Genomic DNA, 19,372 nt, shown 5'->3' with positions numbered 1-19,372 from the left:
GAACACCAGGCTAAAATACTCATCATCGGCGAAGCTTTCGGGTGTCAAAAACACTTTCTTTCTTGAAAGTGAGCACTGTGTGTATCATATTTGCTCTTGTCGCCAGTATAATCAACTTACAAAGAGCTGTTGTTTACAAGTGAAATTACTCCCATAACCCAAGGGGACAGCTATGTGTTTATACTCACTGACTTTGATGCATTATGTCCTTGATAAGCCTGCCAGCACTCAGGGCTGACCCACTGTAAACTCATAGGTTTAGGTTTAGGATTAGGTTTGCTGCAGGGTTAGGGGCTCTCCTGTAGATGTTTTGAGAGTCCATATTGATGCAGACTTCACTTATAGCCCACAATTCATGACATTTTAATGTTAAAAGTGGGTGATGACAGGCGAAGCCCAGAAGCATCCAAAAAAACTAAAACTAAAATGGAAGGAGCAGGAAAGAAGTTTACATAAAAGTATAAACAGCTCACTGGAGATTCATAGAAGCACTATGTGTAGTTGTTTGACCTATGATGATGTGACAATTTTCATATGATTTGATCCTATATACAACATTAGTATTTTGCTAATAAACATGGAGAAAATAACAAATCCCAATAATTAAATTACATAATATGAGTCTAATTTTAACTCTGTGGTTGACAGCAACAACTGCACAAAGGGCTGTCCTGTTGCTCATGTTGATTACATTTCAAGCCCCCGCACCCTCTTGCTGAGCATGCAGGTGATGTTAATTAAACCCTGGGAGGGCTCACTGCTCATGGCATTGGGTGAACATTATGATTGGGCCTCTCATACAGTGGATTTCACACCAATTAATTTGAGATATTTGAGAACAGACTGGTAGCCTTTGATTAGAGGTCTTCTTGGTCTCCATGTCTTGTCGGTAGACATACTTTTAATACTGTTTGTATAGTCTTTAGTGTGTGTGTGTAATAATGGAAATAATCACCTCAATCTGGGAATTAAGGGGTCAGGTTTTACTGTCGTCTTGTGTGACTTCTCCATTGCAATTCCAACCGGTCCAATCAGCAGCCTGTGAATGCGATGATGATGAAGTAAGCGAGGTAGAAATCATGTTGCTATATGAGCTGTTTTGAAAAGACTGTCAGGTGTCAGGCTATTTATTTTCTTGAAAATAAATAGCATGAAAACCTACATAAAAAGGTGTGAACGTTGCATCTCTCTGACCACGCACGTGACATTCACGGGTCTCTCCCTCAGGAGAAGGAGGGCATCCAGTGGGAGGCCAAGGATGAGGAGGAAGAGGAGGAAGAGGCTGAGCCAGTGGGAGAAGAAGAGGACGACCACCTGGAGTTCTGCCGAGTGTGTAAAGACGGAGGAGAGCTGCTGTGTTGTGACACATGCCCATCATCCTATCATATCCACTGCCTCAACCCGCCCCTCCCTGAGATACCCAACGGGGAATGGCTGTGTCCGCGCTGCATGGTGAGCAGTGTCACCTCACTGCAATAGAATTACAAAACAAAAAAAATAAGTGATATTTGAATTAAGTGCAATAGAATAATAATAATAATTATTATTATTATTATTAAAAAAAATTGGGGGGGTATTGCATTGTATGTGTATTTAGTAGCAGTATTCTCTGAGATATATTGTGAGCTAAGGAGACAGAGCTTTATTACAACAAAAAGTGAGGGACGTCGCTCACTGTGGCTGTCACACGATTTCAGATTCACTGCCACTATACGTTACGAGACATAAATAAAATAAATAAAACATAAAATAAAACAAAACCAGTCACAAGATGTATTTATATTGGCCACATGATGTCTTATGTCATCATTTATTGCTCTAAACAATCCATATATGCCACATCTTCAAAAGCCATGCTTTGGAGGGGCTAGCGCCCCTCTAAAATGGGGGGATGGGGGGTGAAATTCGGGGCTGAAACTGCAGATTGTGTTAGATTTGGAACTTGAAAACACCAATACTGAACATGGAGAAATGTCTCACATCTCCTCTCGTCTCCCATCCACACACAGTGTCCGCCGCTGAAAGGCAAGGTGCAGAGGATCTTACATTGGACGTGGGGTGAGCCCCCGCTGCCAGCTGAGCTGCCTCCTGGCCCCGACGGCGAGCTCCCAGACCCGCTGGTTAAGCCCCCACTTAAGGGTCACGCGGAGAGGGAGCTCTTTGTCAAGTGGGCTGGCCTCTCCTACTGGCACTGCTCCTGGGTCAGCGAGCTGCAGGTGAGATGTCAGAGTTCAGGTCCAGTCGTAAATAGATTGATCCGCTTGATCTGTGTGTTCTACCTGTCAGCTATGGAACTGAAAGAGGGCTTCCAAGTGACCAAGTGTTCTCTATTAGCTCATGGTGTGGAACAGACAGAGGTATTCTCTCCCTTTGCAAGCTTAAAAGTGCACTTGATTAAATGCTATCATTCATGATTCAGCACAGTCAAATGCTTTCATTGAATTCTGCCAAATGCATGGCCATTTACTGTACATGAGTATAGTAAACTGTGTTAGATCTGGATTAAAGCCAAAAAGCACACATTTCTACTTAGCCAATCCGCAGGTATGAGAACTGGCCTTACCTATCTTTAACCCTAACCTTACCTGGCTTTGCAGGCTTGTTCTCTCTAACATGCGATTTCTACAGTAAGAGTGACAGTATAGAAACCAGAGGGGGCTGTGCTAGTTTTAAATCCAGCATGCCAAGATGAAATCTGTGCCAATAAACGTAATCATGTTATTAGCCTTAGCTGTCCCCATTACTGGCACCAACTGCTTTAGGCTCCAGGTGACAATTAATATTTCATCATCTCATTGTAGAATGGAATGTAATTTGAAGGCAGAGACAAAGAAACAACCAGGTGCTCACCGGAGACATAAATCAATAAAGTTAAAATAGTAAAAAGGTGCCGGGATAAAACATTAGATAAAAAAGGGAGATCCCGGCAATCAGAGTTAAAATAGGGAACTCTGAGTCCCCGGATCTCCCCCCTTTTTTATCTGGAGTGTAACTCGTTGATATATCGATTTCTACCTTCTTGAACCGTGGTACCTTACCCTTCACCTTCTTTATCTCAATCTAGGGGTGCAACATGCCCAACATGCCCAGAATAGAGATGCTGGGGGTTCAAGTGGTTAAACACTTTATGTTCTTTTGGCTATGCAGTTGGAGCTGTACCACACTGTCATGTACCGTAACTACCAGCGTAAGAATGACATGGACGAGCCCCCGCCCTACGACTATGGCTCTGGGGAAGAAGAGCTGAACAGCGAGAAGAGGAAGAGCAAAGACCCAGAGTACGCTGTTATGGAGGAGCGCTTCTACCGCTATGGCATCAAACCAGAGTGGTTGGTCATCCACAGAATAGTCAACCACAGGTATATGAACACACGTGACTGTATGTACAGTATATGAACACATGTCTGACTCTATGTATATGAACACACGTCTGACTGTATGTGGCATGAAGATTATAAACCTTTTCACAGGTATATGAACACACGTCTGACTGTATGTGGCATGAAGATTATAAACCTTTTCACAGGTATATGAACACACGTGACTGTATGTACAGTATATGAACACATGTCTGACTCTATGTATATGAACACACGTCTGACTGTATGTGGCATGAAGATTATAAACCTTTTCACAGGTATATGAACACACGTCTGACTGTATGTGGCATGAAGATTATAAACCTTTTCACAGGTATATGAACACACGTCTGACTGTATGTGGCATGAAGATTATAAACGTTTTCACAGGTATATGAACACAACACACGTCTGACTGTATGTGGCATGAAGATTATAAACGTTTTCACAGGTATATGAACACAACACACGTCTGACTGTATGTGGCATGAAGATTATAAACCTTTTTACAGGTGTATGAACACAACACACGTCTGACTGTATGTGTCATGAAGATTATAAACCTTTTCACAGGTGTATGAACACACGTCTGACTGTATGTGGCATGAAGATTATAAACCTTTTCACAGGTGTATGAACACACGTCTGACTGTATGTGTCATGAAGATTATAAACCTTTTCACAGGTATATGAACACACGTCTGACTGTATGTGGCATGAAGATTATAAACCTTTTCACAGGTGTATGAACACACGTCTGACTGTATGTGGCATGAAGATTATGAACGTTTTCAATGAGTCTTTCTTACCCCGGAAAATAGTTGAAATATGGAGATAGAAGGTGACAGCGATGCTGTGCTTAGAAACGACCTGAACCCATGCCGTAATGCTTTTTACCACCTCTGTGCTTATTTTCCCTGTAGTTTTGATAAGGATGGAGAAGCGCATTACCTGATCAAGTGGAGAGACCTGCCGTATGACCAGTGCACCTGGGAGGTGGATGACTTTGACGTGCCAGAATACGACATCCATACGGCTTGCTACTGGGACCACAGGTCGGTTCACTCAGCGTCTGTGGGTTAACGCCTCGCTTAATTCATGTCTTTTTAAGAGGTTGTCAATGACAGGGAGTTTGCACAAGCATAATGAATGCCCTTGGCTTTTTGCCCAGCAGTAAGGCAGAGGGGGACCATATATAGAGTGATTAATTATCCGGAAGTTAGGTCCACTAATCATACATATAGCATACAATAACTGCAATATTTCTTCCCCCTATGCTTGGCAATACTCACAGTGAGCCTGAATCTCTTTCTATGTCTCTATGGGTTTCTCTCTTTTGCTGAGCATGCACTGCAGGCCAGTGGTGGAAAGTAACTAAGCACATTTCCAATACTTTTACTTCTACTCCACTACAACTTGGATCCACATATTGTAGTACTTTTACTCCACTACATTTATTTGAACACTTTAGTTACTTTTTAGATTTGGATTATTATTACAAAACATACAGTACATTAACCACTACAGCACTATATGCATTATGACACTATATGCATTATTTATGCATTATGCATTATTATATGACACTATATGCATTAACAGTTTGACTGCGGAAAACGATTTATCGGACTTTTAATCAACCCCCCTTCACTGCCGAGATTGTTGTATTACCTTTAGAGCATACGCTGAATTATTTGGGCTTTTAATCCGCGAAAATCCAGCGAAAAAAGGTCCCTCGGTTTGTTGTGATCCAATCGTACCATCCACCATCTTGGTGCACCCGGAAGACGCACACAAGACTCGTCTCCATGAGGCGTTGTACCCCATTCATTTGCATTGGCCTCAATTTCCCAGAAGCCCTAGCAGCCCACAGCATGTGACGATTTCCAGGTTTTTTTATCACAACAGATGCGCCTACTCTCTTTCTCCGCGGCGAAGAAGAATTTTCTTTTTTTTGTTTACATTACGGCGGATTAAACACATAAAACAAAACTCGCGTATGTCCGATATGGCAGCGACATTAACCTGGAGTAATCCATTCAAAGCACGGAAACTGTTAATGACACTATATGCATTCTTTTGAAATCTAATCTTTTGAAAATCGCTGATCTACAAGCTCACAAGGCGTCGCATCGCGACGCCTTGTGAGCTTGTAATTCTGCTATTTTCAAAAGATTAGATTAGTTTAAATTAAGTACATTTTGATGCCAATACATTTGTACTTTTACTCAAGTAAATTTTGAATTCAGGACTTCTACTATTATTTCTATATTGCAGTAGTTAGTTATACTTATACTTAAAGGACAACCAAGGTTCATGTTGTAGGTTGTTATTAGAGAAACTAAAAGGTGAGTGTTAATTTTCTTTCATTTGCTGCTTTCTTTTGTTTTGGGGATTTTAGCAGTTTTTGACAGGGGGGCGGGGGCATTCGAGCATGGGGCTAAATATGTATATTTTTACAAAATATTATGGCGATTCATTTTTTTAATTATTTACTATAGTCCTAATAAACCCCAAGAAATTACATCTGACCACAAAAGATCACGGGATCTATTAAAGGTATATTCAGTGATTTCACTCAAAAAACCTTAGGTTTTGTTTTTGGCTGTGGGACCCAGCCTTTCGTCCAATCAGGATAGATAGTCAAAAACGAAACCTAAGGTTTTTTGACCCCCAGGGGTTAACTGGGGACAGGGAGGAACTCCTTATATGGCCAGCACACTCTATAGTAGGGAGGATTATCACAACAAAACAAAAAAATAAGTGATATTTGAATTAAGTGAAATCACTGAATATACCTTTAAATGTGACAAACTGACATATTGAGCCTATACACACAGTATAAGCCTTCCCCCAGTAGGCTACCTTCACATTCAGTAGATCCTGTGATCTGCTGTGGCCAGATGTAATTTCCTGGGGTTTATTAGGACTATAGTAAATAATACAAAAATAAATCACCATAAAATGTTGTAAAAAAATACATATTTAGCCCCATGCTCGAATGCCCCCGCCCCCCTGTCAAAAAGAGCTAAAATCCCTAAAACGAAAGAAAGCAGCAAATGAAAAAAAATGAAGATATAATATTTTAATTTCTCTAATAACAACCTAAAACATGAACCTTGGTTGAAAAAAACTAAAGTTGTCCTTTAAGTAAAACATTTGATTACATTTTCCACCACTGCTGCAGTCTACTGCTAGATATCTGTCATTGAGTCCCCCTTCCCTGCTCTCATCTGTGTATTTCTACTTTCTTTACTGTTTGTTAGCAAGCTCTGACAACTAAACAAAGACATTATGCCTACTGCTAGTGCACCCCCCACCCCCCTCCCACCGAATACAAGAAGACTCACCCCGTTTCTGTTTTCCTCCCAGAAATTTCACCAGTGAGGGGTGGGAGAGGCTGAACAGCAGACGGCTGGATTTTGAATTTCTCTAACTATAAACTTTCATGACAGCAGACAGCCTAAGTACAAATATAATTTATGAAAAGCTACTACAGTGAAGTCTGTTCACAGAAGTTGTTGTAGGATATGTGGGGATTATCTGACGAGGTACCATTTGAGGGGCAAAACCTTACATATACTAAATAATACAAAATTGTTTATAGGGTCAATATAAGTAATATAATAATATTTCCACAGGAGTATCTTTTTATATTCTTCCAAAAAGAATACAAACAGCATATTACAAAGTTATCCCCCTCACTGGGGAAAATTCCGGGAGGAAAAACGGGCACGCACCGGGGTGAGTCTTCTTGTTACCCTCCCACCAACTTATCTGTGATACCACCAATATGACAGGGAGCCATAGACTGTAAAAAATATGGACAAAGCGTTCCCCGGGTCTAACATGGACGTAAAATGAAGCCTGTTATTCCTGCACTGTAAGTCGCCATCTTTCTAGATCCGTTTTGGCCCAGCTGGCCATTGGCTGGCTCCGTTTTGGCCCAGCTGGCCATTGGCTGGCCCAGACAACGAGGCGGGACTTCCCCCCTTCTTCTCCGTTGGTTTTTATTTTGACTCGAGTGGGAGGGGAATCCCGATCATAGACTGTAACGGTAGCCACGCCCCTCAGAACATACGCGACTCATTTTTTTAATTAATGGGACTACAATTTTCCAAAAAGAATATTATGACATTAGAAATGAGACTTTAAACTAGTGACTGGAAGCAGAAAGTATTCATGACCATGTTTATTAAGGTAATACAGTCTAGGTGAAGTTGGGCCCAAATACATGGACTTCTATGGGGCTATGGGGTTTTCTGGGTCCAATGACAGCGCCACAACAGGCCATTATATGAACTACGATTTCCTTAGTGGCTTCACAAAATATCTGTCTGACTGCCCCCCTGCAGGGAGCAAATACTGGGGGAGGATCAACGCCCCCTGGTGGTGAGGAAAGGAAAGGACCTCAAAGACGACCATCCAAAGAGGGAAATACCCCCGGACGCTCCCATCATAGATGTAAGTTGACCAGATCATCTAAGGCAGTGAGAGACAAGGTTACTCTTTGAGCGGGACTGTCTGACCCAGTGTATCACTGTTGGCTGCTACATTTACAATCTGAACTGCTCCACAATTGTTTATTAAATAACTGTATACTGTATTTCATAACCACTTGTTTTGCTGGGAGTATTGCTTTGGTATTGCTCAATAACTGAAAATGAAACACCCAGCAACTGAACAGCTATGAGGATACTTTGGTTATCCTTAGCATTCCATAGCACTGGTTCCTCCTGTAAAATGGCAGACTGTCAACACAGAAATAGGGCGCATGGCAATTTAAAATTACAGAGCAACTGACAAGTGAACCATCTATTCCTTTATGTCTATGGCTGATACTGGTCATTGTTCTTCTCTCGTTACCAGCCAAATATTAAGTTTGAACACCAGCCGTGGTACGTTAATGCCACAGGGGGCACGCTACATCCATACCAACTGGAGGGACTGAACTGGCTGAGGTTCTCCTGGGCTCAGGGCACAGACACCATTCTGGCTGATGAAATGGGCCTGGGCAAGACGGTGCAGACAATAGTGTTCCTCTACTCGCTCTACAAGGAGGTGAGGATGAACACCAGCATTGTACTGGCTAGTTTCAGTCGAACACACCTGATCTGATATCTAACATTATCACTACTGTTGTATATTTTTGCTGACTGAAACTGTCCAACTGGATATTACTACTTGCACGATGTGGTTCTCAAAGTGGGATCCGGGGACCTCCAGCTAAATGATTTAATATAGCATCACAATCATTTTAACCACTTCATCCATACTAATACAATTATGATACTTTGAATAATTTAGAATTGTTTTAAACACAGATCTTCTCTTCTTGAGGTCCTTCATATTAATTTGGGGATCCTTGACATAAAATAGTTTGACAACTATCAGATCACAACGTGTCACATTTCTCAGCGGTGTGAGCTTGTAGATCGGCTGTTTTTAATTTAAATTTTTGCTTTGAATACAGGTGTGCCTTGAGATTTTAACTTCCCTATTACCCAAAAGGTTTGAAAACCACTGCTGTATATTCTGGAGGCCAGGGGCAGAGGCTTGTGGTAGGGGGGATGGGGAGGAACCTTAAGAACTGCTGCTATGTTTTTTAACCTCGCCATATGATGCTATCCTGCATTCTTTTTGAGGGGCGCTAGCCACTCCAATACATGGCTTTTGAAGATTAGTTACGTCACATGGCAGACAAGTCTATGGACTTTAATGTTTGTTTAGGGCACTAACACTTCAAAAGTGTGATTTATTTTCTCTAATTCTGTGTCCCCACCTTGTGTATCCCAGGGTCATTCCAAAGGGCCCTTCCTGGTGAGTGCACCCCTGTCCACCATCATCAACTGGGAGAGGGAGTTTGAGATGTGGGCCCCGGACTTCTACGTGGTGACATATACGGGGGACAAAGACAGCAGGGCCGTCATCAGGGAGAACGAGTTCACTTTTGAAGAAACTGTCAAATCAGGGCGGAAGGTCTTCCGCATGAAGGTAAGTCCTTCTCATCTACACTATGCTACTCTGCCAAGATACAGTAGCACAACTGTACGGAAGACGTCGTGGTAACTCTGATTAGACTTTTATTTTGTTATTTGACCGTGCTAATTATTAACAGCGCTCTTGTATACTCAGAAATGCATGTTGCAGCGAGACAGTCAAATATAACTTAAGGCTTTAGGCATCCGCACTGATATCTTACACTTTCCACATGTCTGGTATACAGCACTGAATAGAACGACATAATTATGTGAATCTCATTAAGCATGCTTAATGTTGAACATCATTTGCTGTAAAGTATAATGTGCTTCATCATCTGTTGTTTCCCCTGCAGAAAGACGTGCCAATCAAGTTTCATGTGCTGCTGACATCGTATGAACTCATCACTATAGATCAAGCCATTCTGGGCTCTATTGGCTGGGCTTGTTTAGTGGTGGATGAGGCCCACAGACTCAAGAACAACCAGTCAAAGGTAATACAGTACCGCATTTTAGGGAATATATATACGGTATATAGCCTGGAGGGTGCATCGGTCAACCGTCAAACTCACAAGCGTAACATCAGGACTTGCAAGGCTCACCGTTGCTCCTATCCGCACCAAACTTGGCACACACACACACACACACACACACACACACACACACCAGGGTGCCAGATTTTCAGGCTGCATAGCAGTATGCGTATGGTCGTGTATGGGAATTAGAATTGATTTCCCACTCTTTATTGTTCTCTGTGATATTGTGTCCTGTTCAGTTCTTCAGGATTCTCAATGGATATAAGATCTACTATAAGCTGCTGCTGACCGGAACCCCTCTGCAAAACAACCTGGAAGAACTGTTCCACTTACTTAACTTCCTCACTCCAGAGCGCTTCAAGTAAGTCCCCACCTCTGCCCTTTCATTCTCCCATCCCTCCTTCCTTATGTCCCCCTCTGTCCCTATACCACCTCTGCTAATAGCTAGCTGTCCCTGAAATGCATTGGTGCAGTAAAGTATCTCTCTCCCGTGCACACGCCCAAAGTAACTTTCCATGCTTCTTGTCCTCAACCCCTCTATTCCCCTATCCCCCCTCCTTCCCGATTGTCATATTTATATCCTGAACCCTTGCCATCCGTTTACCTTCACCCAACCATCCTATCACCCATCCGTCCATCTCACCATCCCCTCATCTTTATATCCCCTCATCACATTGCCCTTCCACCTCCCTGTCTCCAGGGCTGTGTTATTAGCCCTTAGCTTGTCCCTGAGGCAGCTGGGAGCAGCACTTTGCTTCTGCCCCCATAATGAAGTCTTCCTGGCTTGGGAGGTGCACCAGTGACTTCACTGCAGCTCCTGCAGCATCACCTCAATCCTCCAGAGCTATGAGCTGTTATGGACTCATTTGCTCTTTTTAACATCGCAAGAACAGATTGTGCTAATGCTGGTGCTTTGAGAATACGTTATATTCTCATATGACAATGTGTTTTTTCACAAGTGATATTATATTTATTATAGCATCTATCTGTCTGTCCATCCGTCTGTCTGTCCATCCGTCTGTCTGTATAGAAGGTATGCGCATGCATAAAGTCAATGGAAAATCGAGTGGCAAATCAAGTGGCAAAGTGAGTGGCAAAGTGAGTTTAACGTCGTTTAAGGCAATCAGATAGGACTTTTCTGTTCGGATGTATGGTCTGTCAAGTCCAGAAAGTTGTTTTTTGACACTCAGTAGGCGTTTCCACTTTACTGCCGGGTATGATGATGATGTCACACGCATACCCTCTATATACAGAGAGAGACAAAAAGAGATTATAGTAAAATGAAGAATCACAGAGAGAGACCCTTTTTCCACCAAAGAACTGGTTCTAGAACTGGTTCCGTTCTAGATTCTTGGAACCTTGGTGCTTTCATGGAACCAGCCGCAAACCCGCTTGTGGTTCCACCAGTTTAAAGCACCATTGTAATTAGGGCCAGGAGTCCCAAGCAATGTGTCGAATATGACCGTTCATAGTGTCCCATTTAATGCGGGAAATTTCATCGTTAATGGCACTTATAGTTTACCTTTTTGATGTCATTTTTTATAATGATGATGATTTTCCGCTTGCTTTTGCCACTGTTTATATCATCTTCCAACCTGTACAATAGTGACACACCCACTTTGGTTCACTTTGGAAAAGGTGCCTGAGATTTGTTGAGAATTATGAGTGAAGAAGACCTCTGAATGTTGTGTGACTCTTACGTATTGAATAGAGAGAGAGTACAGTAAGTAAGTACATTTTATTTATAAAGCACCTTTCTTAACAAGGTTACAAAGTGCTGTACAATGAACACAATAAAATCAGGACAGTGTAATGATACATTCTACAAAGAGTACAACAAGCAATAAGAACAACATAATCAAGGTCAAATAAGGGGGAAAAATACTCCATTACCGCATTTCTAGGTAAAAAGACAAATAAACTTTGATAGGTTTAACTTCATAGGTTTAATGAAGGAATAATGCCCACATAAGTTGTGAGTGAAATATGAGTGTTTCAGATGGCCTCTGGGATCATGCATGCTAATGCCCAATGTGTGCCTGGACATTTCCATTGCAGGCGGCGGCTCTTGACGCCGCGCATCAGCTAGGTCAGGAGGTAACAGGGGTGCACGACCAAAAACGTTTGGGAACGGACACTATTTTTGGTCCGACAGTCATTAGACTGACAACCTACCTCGAACCCTAACTTAACTCATTTTGGGCGGGAACCCCTTTTGGTGTTAGCATTATGTTATGCTTTAGCTATTGAAAGATAGCAGATCTACAAGCTCATAGCGCGCCACCGAGTGGCGCGCTACGAGCTTGTAGGTCTGCTATTTTTGAAAAATCGAAGAACGACTGACATGGAAACATAGCTTTTTCAGAAAACTGTCAGGATGTAGAAGACATTTTTAGAATCTGATCTCAGGTCAAAATGTGCAAACCATAACCACGGGAGCAGCGCATGTTCGAGCGCCAGTCCGACCGCTGTTCCCTGCATGTCGGACTAATGCTCCGTCGGAATTACCATGGGATCCCCAACAACACACACCTCCATTATAGGCTAGAGAGGCCCCTCACTCTCACTTTCTGGTTCTGTGCGTGACCTGTCCACTGTGTCCAGTAACCTGGATGGCTTCCTGGAGGAGTTTGCCGACATCTCCAAGGAGGACCAGATCAAGAAGCTCCATGACCTGCTGGGGCCTCACATGCTCCGGAGGCTGAAGGCCGACGTCTTCAAGAACATGCCTTCCAAGACGGAGCTCATCGTCAGAGTGGAGCTGAGCCCCATGCAGAAGTATGTACAGTATACATTGCTGAGTTTAGCTGCTGTGTTATTCTCCCGGTGCAGAGGCTTGTATTGTACAGCTCTGAGTTACGCTTCTGTGGCGTTCCTCTCTACAGTTAAGCGGCTGTCATTTTCTTCTAGTGGAGAAGTACAGTATGCACTGTAGTAACTGTACAGCACCGAGTTAAGCTTTAGACATAATTATGCACAACACATTTATAGCAAAAATAGCATTACATACACACACATTAAACAATATATTTGTTATTTCATTGACATATGAACATTTGACTACGCCCGCTGTATACAAACTGTAGGTGTTGATTTTAAGAGTGTAAACAGGATAATAATGGTGTGGATTCCCACATTTGGAGCTTGGATGTTGATGATGTCATATTGACAGTGACACTGTGATATTATATTACTTTGACTTCATGTCATATTGACCTCCGAATTATGAAGTCTCCATTGACTTCCAGTGTTAAATAATGTACGAAGTAAAATATTTCACAAATTATAAAACATGTTAAAAATATGACTTCCTTGGCCTGCCCTACAGCGTGCACAATAACATTTGCCGCTGATCAACCCATTGGTTTGCGAGATACATCAACAGACAGATACACAGACAATCTTCTAGACCGCTCACCTCCCAGGATCTGCCGTCAAGTCTCTCCTCTCTCTGCCCTCAGTTTTCTAAGGAAGTATTTCTGGTGCAATGCTGTCATTGTCTCATCCTGACTTAGTTCAGTGTCTGACCTTTGATCTCACAGGAAGTATTACAAGTTCATCCTCACGCGGAACTTTGAGGCTCTGAACTCCAAGGGCGGGGGGAACCAGGTGTCTCTGCTCAACATCATGATGGACCTGAAGAAATGCTGCAACCACCCCTACCTGTTCCCTGTGGCCGCTATGGTAAGCATACATCAACCACCCCTACCTGTTCCCTGTGGCCGCTATGGTAAGGATACATCAACCACCCCTACCTGTTCCCTGTGGCCGCTATGGTAAGGATACATCAACCACCCCTACCTGTTCCCTGTGGCCGCTATGGTAAGCATACATCAACCACCCCTACCTGTTCCCTGTGGCCACTATGGTAAGGATACATCAACCACCCCTACCTGTTCCCTGTGGCCGCTATGGTAAGGATACATCAACCACCCCTACCTGTTCCCTGTGGCCACTATGGTAAGGATACATCAACCACCCCTACCTGTTCCCTGTGGCCGCTATGGTAAGGATACATCAACCACCCCTACCTGTTCCCTGTGGCCGCTATGGTAAGGATACATCAACCACCCCTACCTGTTCCCTGTGGCCGCTATGGTAAGCATACATCAACCACCCCTACCTGTTCCCTGTGGCCGCTATGGTAAGGATACATCAACCACCCCTACCTGTTCCCTGTGGCCACTATGGTAAGGATACATCAACCACCCCTACCTGTTCCCTGTGGCCGCTATGGTAAGGATACATCAACCACCCCTACCTGTTCCCTGTGGCCGCTATGGTAAGGATACATCAACCACCCCTACCTGTTCCCTGTGGCCGCTATGGTAAGGATACATCAACCACCCCTACCTGTTCCCTGTGGCCGCTATGGTAAGCATACATCAACCACCCCTACCTGTTCCCTGTGGCCGCTATGGTAAGCATACATCAACCACCCCTACCTGTTCCCTGTGGCCGCTATGGTAAGCATACATCAACCACCCCTACCTGTTCCCTGTGGGCGCTATGGTAAGCATACATCAACCACCCCTACCTGTTCCCTGTGGCCGCTATGGTAAGCATACATCAACCACCCCTACCTGTTCCCTGTGGCCACTATGGTAAGGATACATCAACCACCCCTACATATTACAGCAGGTTATTATGACTGTCATGATATGACTGTCATATCACAGTTACGACTGTCATGGGTACTATTAATTGGACTTGAACATTGTCATCAGAATATTTCGGACACACCCACAAGAACACCACATCCACACTGCAGTGGTTTATGCACTTGGGAATCTTAGTACTGAAGAGATTTGATTTGTGAAACTCAAAGAAAACACTGCGCTGGGTAGTTTTCACCTTATATACGAGTATATTCTTTAGTTTTAGATCCTCGAAGAAGCGTATAGTGGAAAATTTAAGTTTGGAAACAAGTTCTGTCTCTTGTTTTGTTGTTGCCTGAAATACTTTCTTTGGTTAATTTGGGCTTTAAGGGATTTAACAAGTGACTAAATGAAACTACAGGTGTTGTCAGGCACATTACATGTCATCATACCAAACGCACATTTGTAATGGTGACATCACATGCAACTGTGATGCAACAAAATGTGTTAAGTATCATGAACATTTTTTTTGCATTTAGCTTATTTTTTGCCAATAATCAAAAATCCAATTAAAAAATGTCATCGAACCAGGAAGGTGCTACTAGCCAGTAGCTACCTGCTTCCAACTACAGATACAGTATGTCATCTGTAAAGAATAGCCTGTATGTAAATGTCTGTAATGAGCATATTGTGCCCTCTCTTTCCAGGAAGCTCCTGTATCACCCAATGGCTCCTATGATGGCAATCAACTGGTAAAGTCCTCAGGAAAAGTCACTTTGCTTCAGAAGATGCTAAAGAAACTCAAGGATGAAGGACACAGAGTTCTCATTTTCTCTCAGGTAATGTCCAACAATGATTAAGGCTGTGATTAGTCATTCAGTACAATGACTTGTTGTTGGTTGTGTGTGTATATTTTTTACATAGAGACATTCTTGTTTTGTATATTTGGAAACATTGCATTCAAAATCTCAGTTACAAAATACCAACCTGAAAGCTTTTGAGAGGACAAAACTAAAAGATCGGCAAGCATACTTTCCGTTTTGACTGCAGGCTGAAAGCACAGTTTTATAAGACATGAGAACATGCCATTTTCCACAACACTGACCTAACAGTGGTCACAGCAGAATGAACCTTGTAATCCCCTCCATAACCCAGATGACCAAAATGCTGGACCTGCTCGAGGATTTCCTTGAGTATGAAGGCTATAAATATGAGCGCATTGATGGAGGTATTACAGGTGCCCTGAGGCAGGAGGCCATTGACCGTTTCAATGGTGAGTCACTTAATCCACAATCTCTCCAACTGTGAGCTGCCACTTTCTATCTTTCTGAGTTACTTACTGTCTCTCAGTAGTGTGCATGCATGCATACTCACACACACACACACACACACACACACACACACACACACACACACACACACACACACTCACTCACTCACTCACTCACGCAAATGGTGTTTATAAATGCCTGTACAGTATGTGTGCATGTTTTCCCTCTGTTTTCTCATATACACATAACATGTCCTTTACTTCTCATTCTTGCTGTCTCACTCACTTGCGTATGTATACACACACACACACACACACACACACACACACACACACACCCTCACACACACACACACACACACACACACACACACACACACACACACACACACACACACACACACACACACACACTGACTCCCTGCTTCGGTTTCCACTACAGCACCGGGCGCTCAGCAATTCTGCTTCTTGCTTTCGACACGAGCCGGGGGTCTCGGCATCAACCTGGCCACTGCAGACACTGTGGTCATCTACGACTCAGACTGGAACCCTCACAATGACATCCAAGTACTGCCTTCACATGTTCCTCTCACAAACACACTTGCATGTTCATGTTCTTGCATGCGTGCGTTACATTAGATAACTCTGCAGTGATCTGATCAGCTCACACACAACCCTGGCTTTTCAGAAGGTGGCATACTGTATGCGTTTCCTGTTCCAGTTCATTTTTACATTTCAACAGCTTTGTTTGATTGGCTCAAGGTTCAAGGTTGTACTTGTTGTTACATTGTTACATTGTTACATCTTGTGTACAGGACAGGTACATAAGAGTAAAACTTATTTTTGTTTGACTTCCTTACAGACAATGCAGCAGCATATAGATAGCATAACATTCTAAACAACAAAACAGCAAACAAAGGGATAGAATAAAGAGTGCAAGAAAGAGCATGCAAAGAGTAAAAAATAAAAAATAAAATGGTAACATATGTGCATTTTTTCCCCTGTAGTAGCAAAGTTAGGTAAACTTTATGTGAACAGCTTCACAGTAGGTTATGTACTTATGTTCCATAATTATATACAACACAATTTAGTTTAAGAAGGTGCAATTTGAGGTTATGTTGTGGTTATGTTCCGTATATAGCAATCAATCATACGCCAAGAGCCAATCATATCAGTCAATCAAATGAAGCTATGGGAAAATGGGACTACAGTTAAGTAGGTAGCCTTTTTGATGCCATACATACAGTATATATCTGTGTTGGTCACTCACTGTTCTATAGTCCTCTCTTAGCAGATCTACAAGCTCATAGTGCGCCACCAAGTGGCACGCTACGAGCTTGTCGGTCTGCTATCCAAATCCTTCTTTTTTTGTTCCCGTCTGTCCATTTTCCCAGGCGTTCAGCAGGGCTCATCGTATCGGCCAGAATAAGAAGGTCATGATCTACCGCTTTGTGACGAGGGCCTCGGTCGAGGAGCGAATCACTCAGGTGGCGAAGAGGAAAATGATGCTGACCCACCTGGTGGTGCGACCTGGTCTGGGCTCCAAGACTGGCTCCATGTCCAAACAGGAGCTGGACGACATCCTCAAGTTTGGCACAGAGGAGCTCTTCAAAGATGAGATTGAGGCAGCAAGAACAGGCATGGGCATGGCTGCTTTGGGTAAGCTCTCTACAGTATGTGTTATGTACTCTAGACTTTATGCTGTGGTCACGCTAGGGCTGGGCGATATGGAAGTGATTAAATATCACAATATTTTGGTATCAATATAGTGACAATAATATTGTATTGTGTAATGATAATATACTGTATATACATGATATTACGAATACGAAATCCAAAATTGCATGATGTCTTATCACAATATCGATAATAATATTCTTCAACTGTACAGAGATTACACAATGCGGAGGATGAAGGCGAGATTTATTGCAGATAGATTGATACAAGTATGGAGCTGGGATTGGGTGAATGGACAGAACAGGTGACTGATGCATGATAAACAGAATGATGAGGAGGAGACATGGTGAAGGAGCTTTGGCGTGAGCCCCCGTGGGGACGGGCCGGAGCCTCGGCTCGGATCCTGCCTGGCGAAGGCAGGGGGGCTCTTGAGCCTGCCCCCAAAAGGAATTAAAAGTACGCGCCTGGAGGAATGGTGCGAACTTCTGAAGGAAGGAGTAAATTAAAGTTTACCTGGAAGGGACTATACAAACGATGTTGGCGAGATTCCCTCGACGAGCCGGGGCCTTTAGCGAGAAGGGATCCATGGGAGAGTGAGGAAGGCCCTGCGCCATTGGAGCCTCACGATGGCTGGTGCTGCCGACATGGGAGCCTTCGCGGAAGGGGCTCGTGGGAGAATGGTTAGTAGGTATGGTTGGTAGGCGAACAGCCCGATGGTTAGCGAGCCTCTGGATGGTTAGCCGGAAATCGTTTGCCGGCAGAGTCTATTGGGATGAGAGTAAGGTTGATTAGCATGGCATGAATTAAACGTGAATGGAATGATTATTTAGCAGGCGTAGGAGCAGGCGTAGGAGCAGGCGTCCTCTCGACAGAGGGTTGCGCAATGAAGGCAATTTCGCCTGATGGAACAGGGGAGCTCCCGGCGGAGAAGGCCGACGAGGCCGGAGGACGGGCGTAGGAGCGGGCGACCTCTCGGCAGAGGGTTGCGAGATGGAGGCAATGAGTGAGAAGTTGTTTCACCTGACGAGACGGGGAACTCCCGACGGAGGAGGCCAGCGAGGCCGGAGGACGGGACGGGCGGCGTTTGGTAGGAGAGAGTGAGCGTCCGCGCTAGTGGACGCCATGGACTTCTGGGCATCGAGCACGGATGCGGCAGAGGGTCTGACGTAGGAGAGGTAGGCAGAGGACGACCCGCGGCCCATAGATTGCAGGGTGAGGGCAGGTACGCCGCTGGCAGCAGCGGTGGTGGCAGCTCCCTCCAAATGACGGGAGGGAGAGGACGTGCTTTTAAAGGGGCGCGGATAAGGTAACGCTGATCTGATTGGAGCTGTTGAGTGACGGGTAGTTCCATCTCTCAGTTGAAATGAGTTGACGTATATAACTAACACATATATTGCCCGCCCGTAATGCTAAGGTTGTTTTTCTTCCTACTAGGCAAAAGTGCAGAATCTGGACAGGGCTGCCCTGACATTTCGAAATTGTGTTAGTTTTTCTCATGCCAGGCAAAACTGTATTGTCATCTCAGTTAGTTGCAAAATGTCTCGTTAGCTTCGCTAGACTAAAATGTCATGGCATTCCTTTGTGTGTATATGTGAGAGTTTATCAACAGAGGGCCCTGCTCTTTGCTAAAGTAAAATTTACTGTGGGAACGAGTCTTGGAAAGCCCTTGTGTTCGATAACATTATGTTAATTATGTTTAGGTTGAGGTCACATTTTCCGTGGTTAGCTCTATTACCCTATACTACAGCAAGAAGGTCCTGGGTTTGAACACAACTGGGGCATTTCTGTGTGTAGTTATTTCGTGTTTGTGTTTTTTTTAAGTGCTAATCAATATTCTGTGGTAATAAATCACATCCTTACTAAGACCTCTGTATTAACCTTCTATTGTTTCATTATGTCTACCGTTTTAAGTGCCATAAAACACAGTGATCTAATATATTACAGCATGCCCGCG

At 43.6% G+C, this 19,372-nt stretch overlaps 1 protein-coding gene across 4 annotated transcripts in view; it reads left to right on the top strand.

Moving 5' to 3' along the window:
* Positions 1-19,372, top strand: part of chd5 (chromodomain helicase DNA binding protein 5) — a 73,477-nt gene that overhangs the window by 33,435 nt on the left and 20,670 nt on the right. For all 4 annotated transcript variants that reach the window (XM_083771590.1, XM_083771589.1, XM_083771591.1 and 1 more), the window contains 15 exons: positions 1,228-1,452; positions 2,010-2,216; positions 3,148-3,359; positions 4,283-4,414; positions 7,715-7,823; positions 8,229-8,420; positions 9,156-9,353; positions 9,694-9,831; positions 10,113-10,234; positions 12,478-12,651; positions 13,416-13,557; positions 15,179-15,310; positions 15,627-15,744; positions 16,184-16,308; positions 17,136-17,400. In XM_083771590.1, coding sequence (XP_083627716.1) covers positions 1,228-1,452; positions 2,010-2,216; positions 3,148-3,359; positions 4,283-4,414; positions 7,715-7,823; positions 8,229-8,420; positions 9,156-9,353; positions 9,694-9,831; positions 10,113-10,234; positions 12,478-12,651; positions 13,416-13,557; positions 15,179-15,310; positions 15,627-15,744; positions 16,184-16,308; positions 17,136-17,400 — 2,491 coding nt within the window. The remainder of the gene's footprint in view (positions 1-1,227; positions 1,453-2,009; positions 2,217-3,147; positions 3,360-4,282; positions 4,415-7,714; positions 7,824-8,228; positions 8,421-9,155; positions 9,354-9,693; positions 9,832-10,112; positions 10,235-12,477; positions 12,652-13,415; positions 13,558-15,178; positions 15,311-15,626; positions 15,745-16,183; positions 16,309-17,135; positions 17,401-19,372) is intronic.

This window comes from Protomyctophum parallelum (assembly GCF_964188405.1).
Source record: "Protomyctophum parallelum genome assembly, chromosome: 8".
Taxonomy (NCBI): Eukaryota; Metazoa; Chordata; class Actinopteri; order Myctophiformes; family Myctophidae; genus Protomyctophum; species Protomyctophum parallelum.
This window is presented reverse-complemented; position numbering and strand designations above follow the sequence as displayed.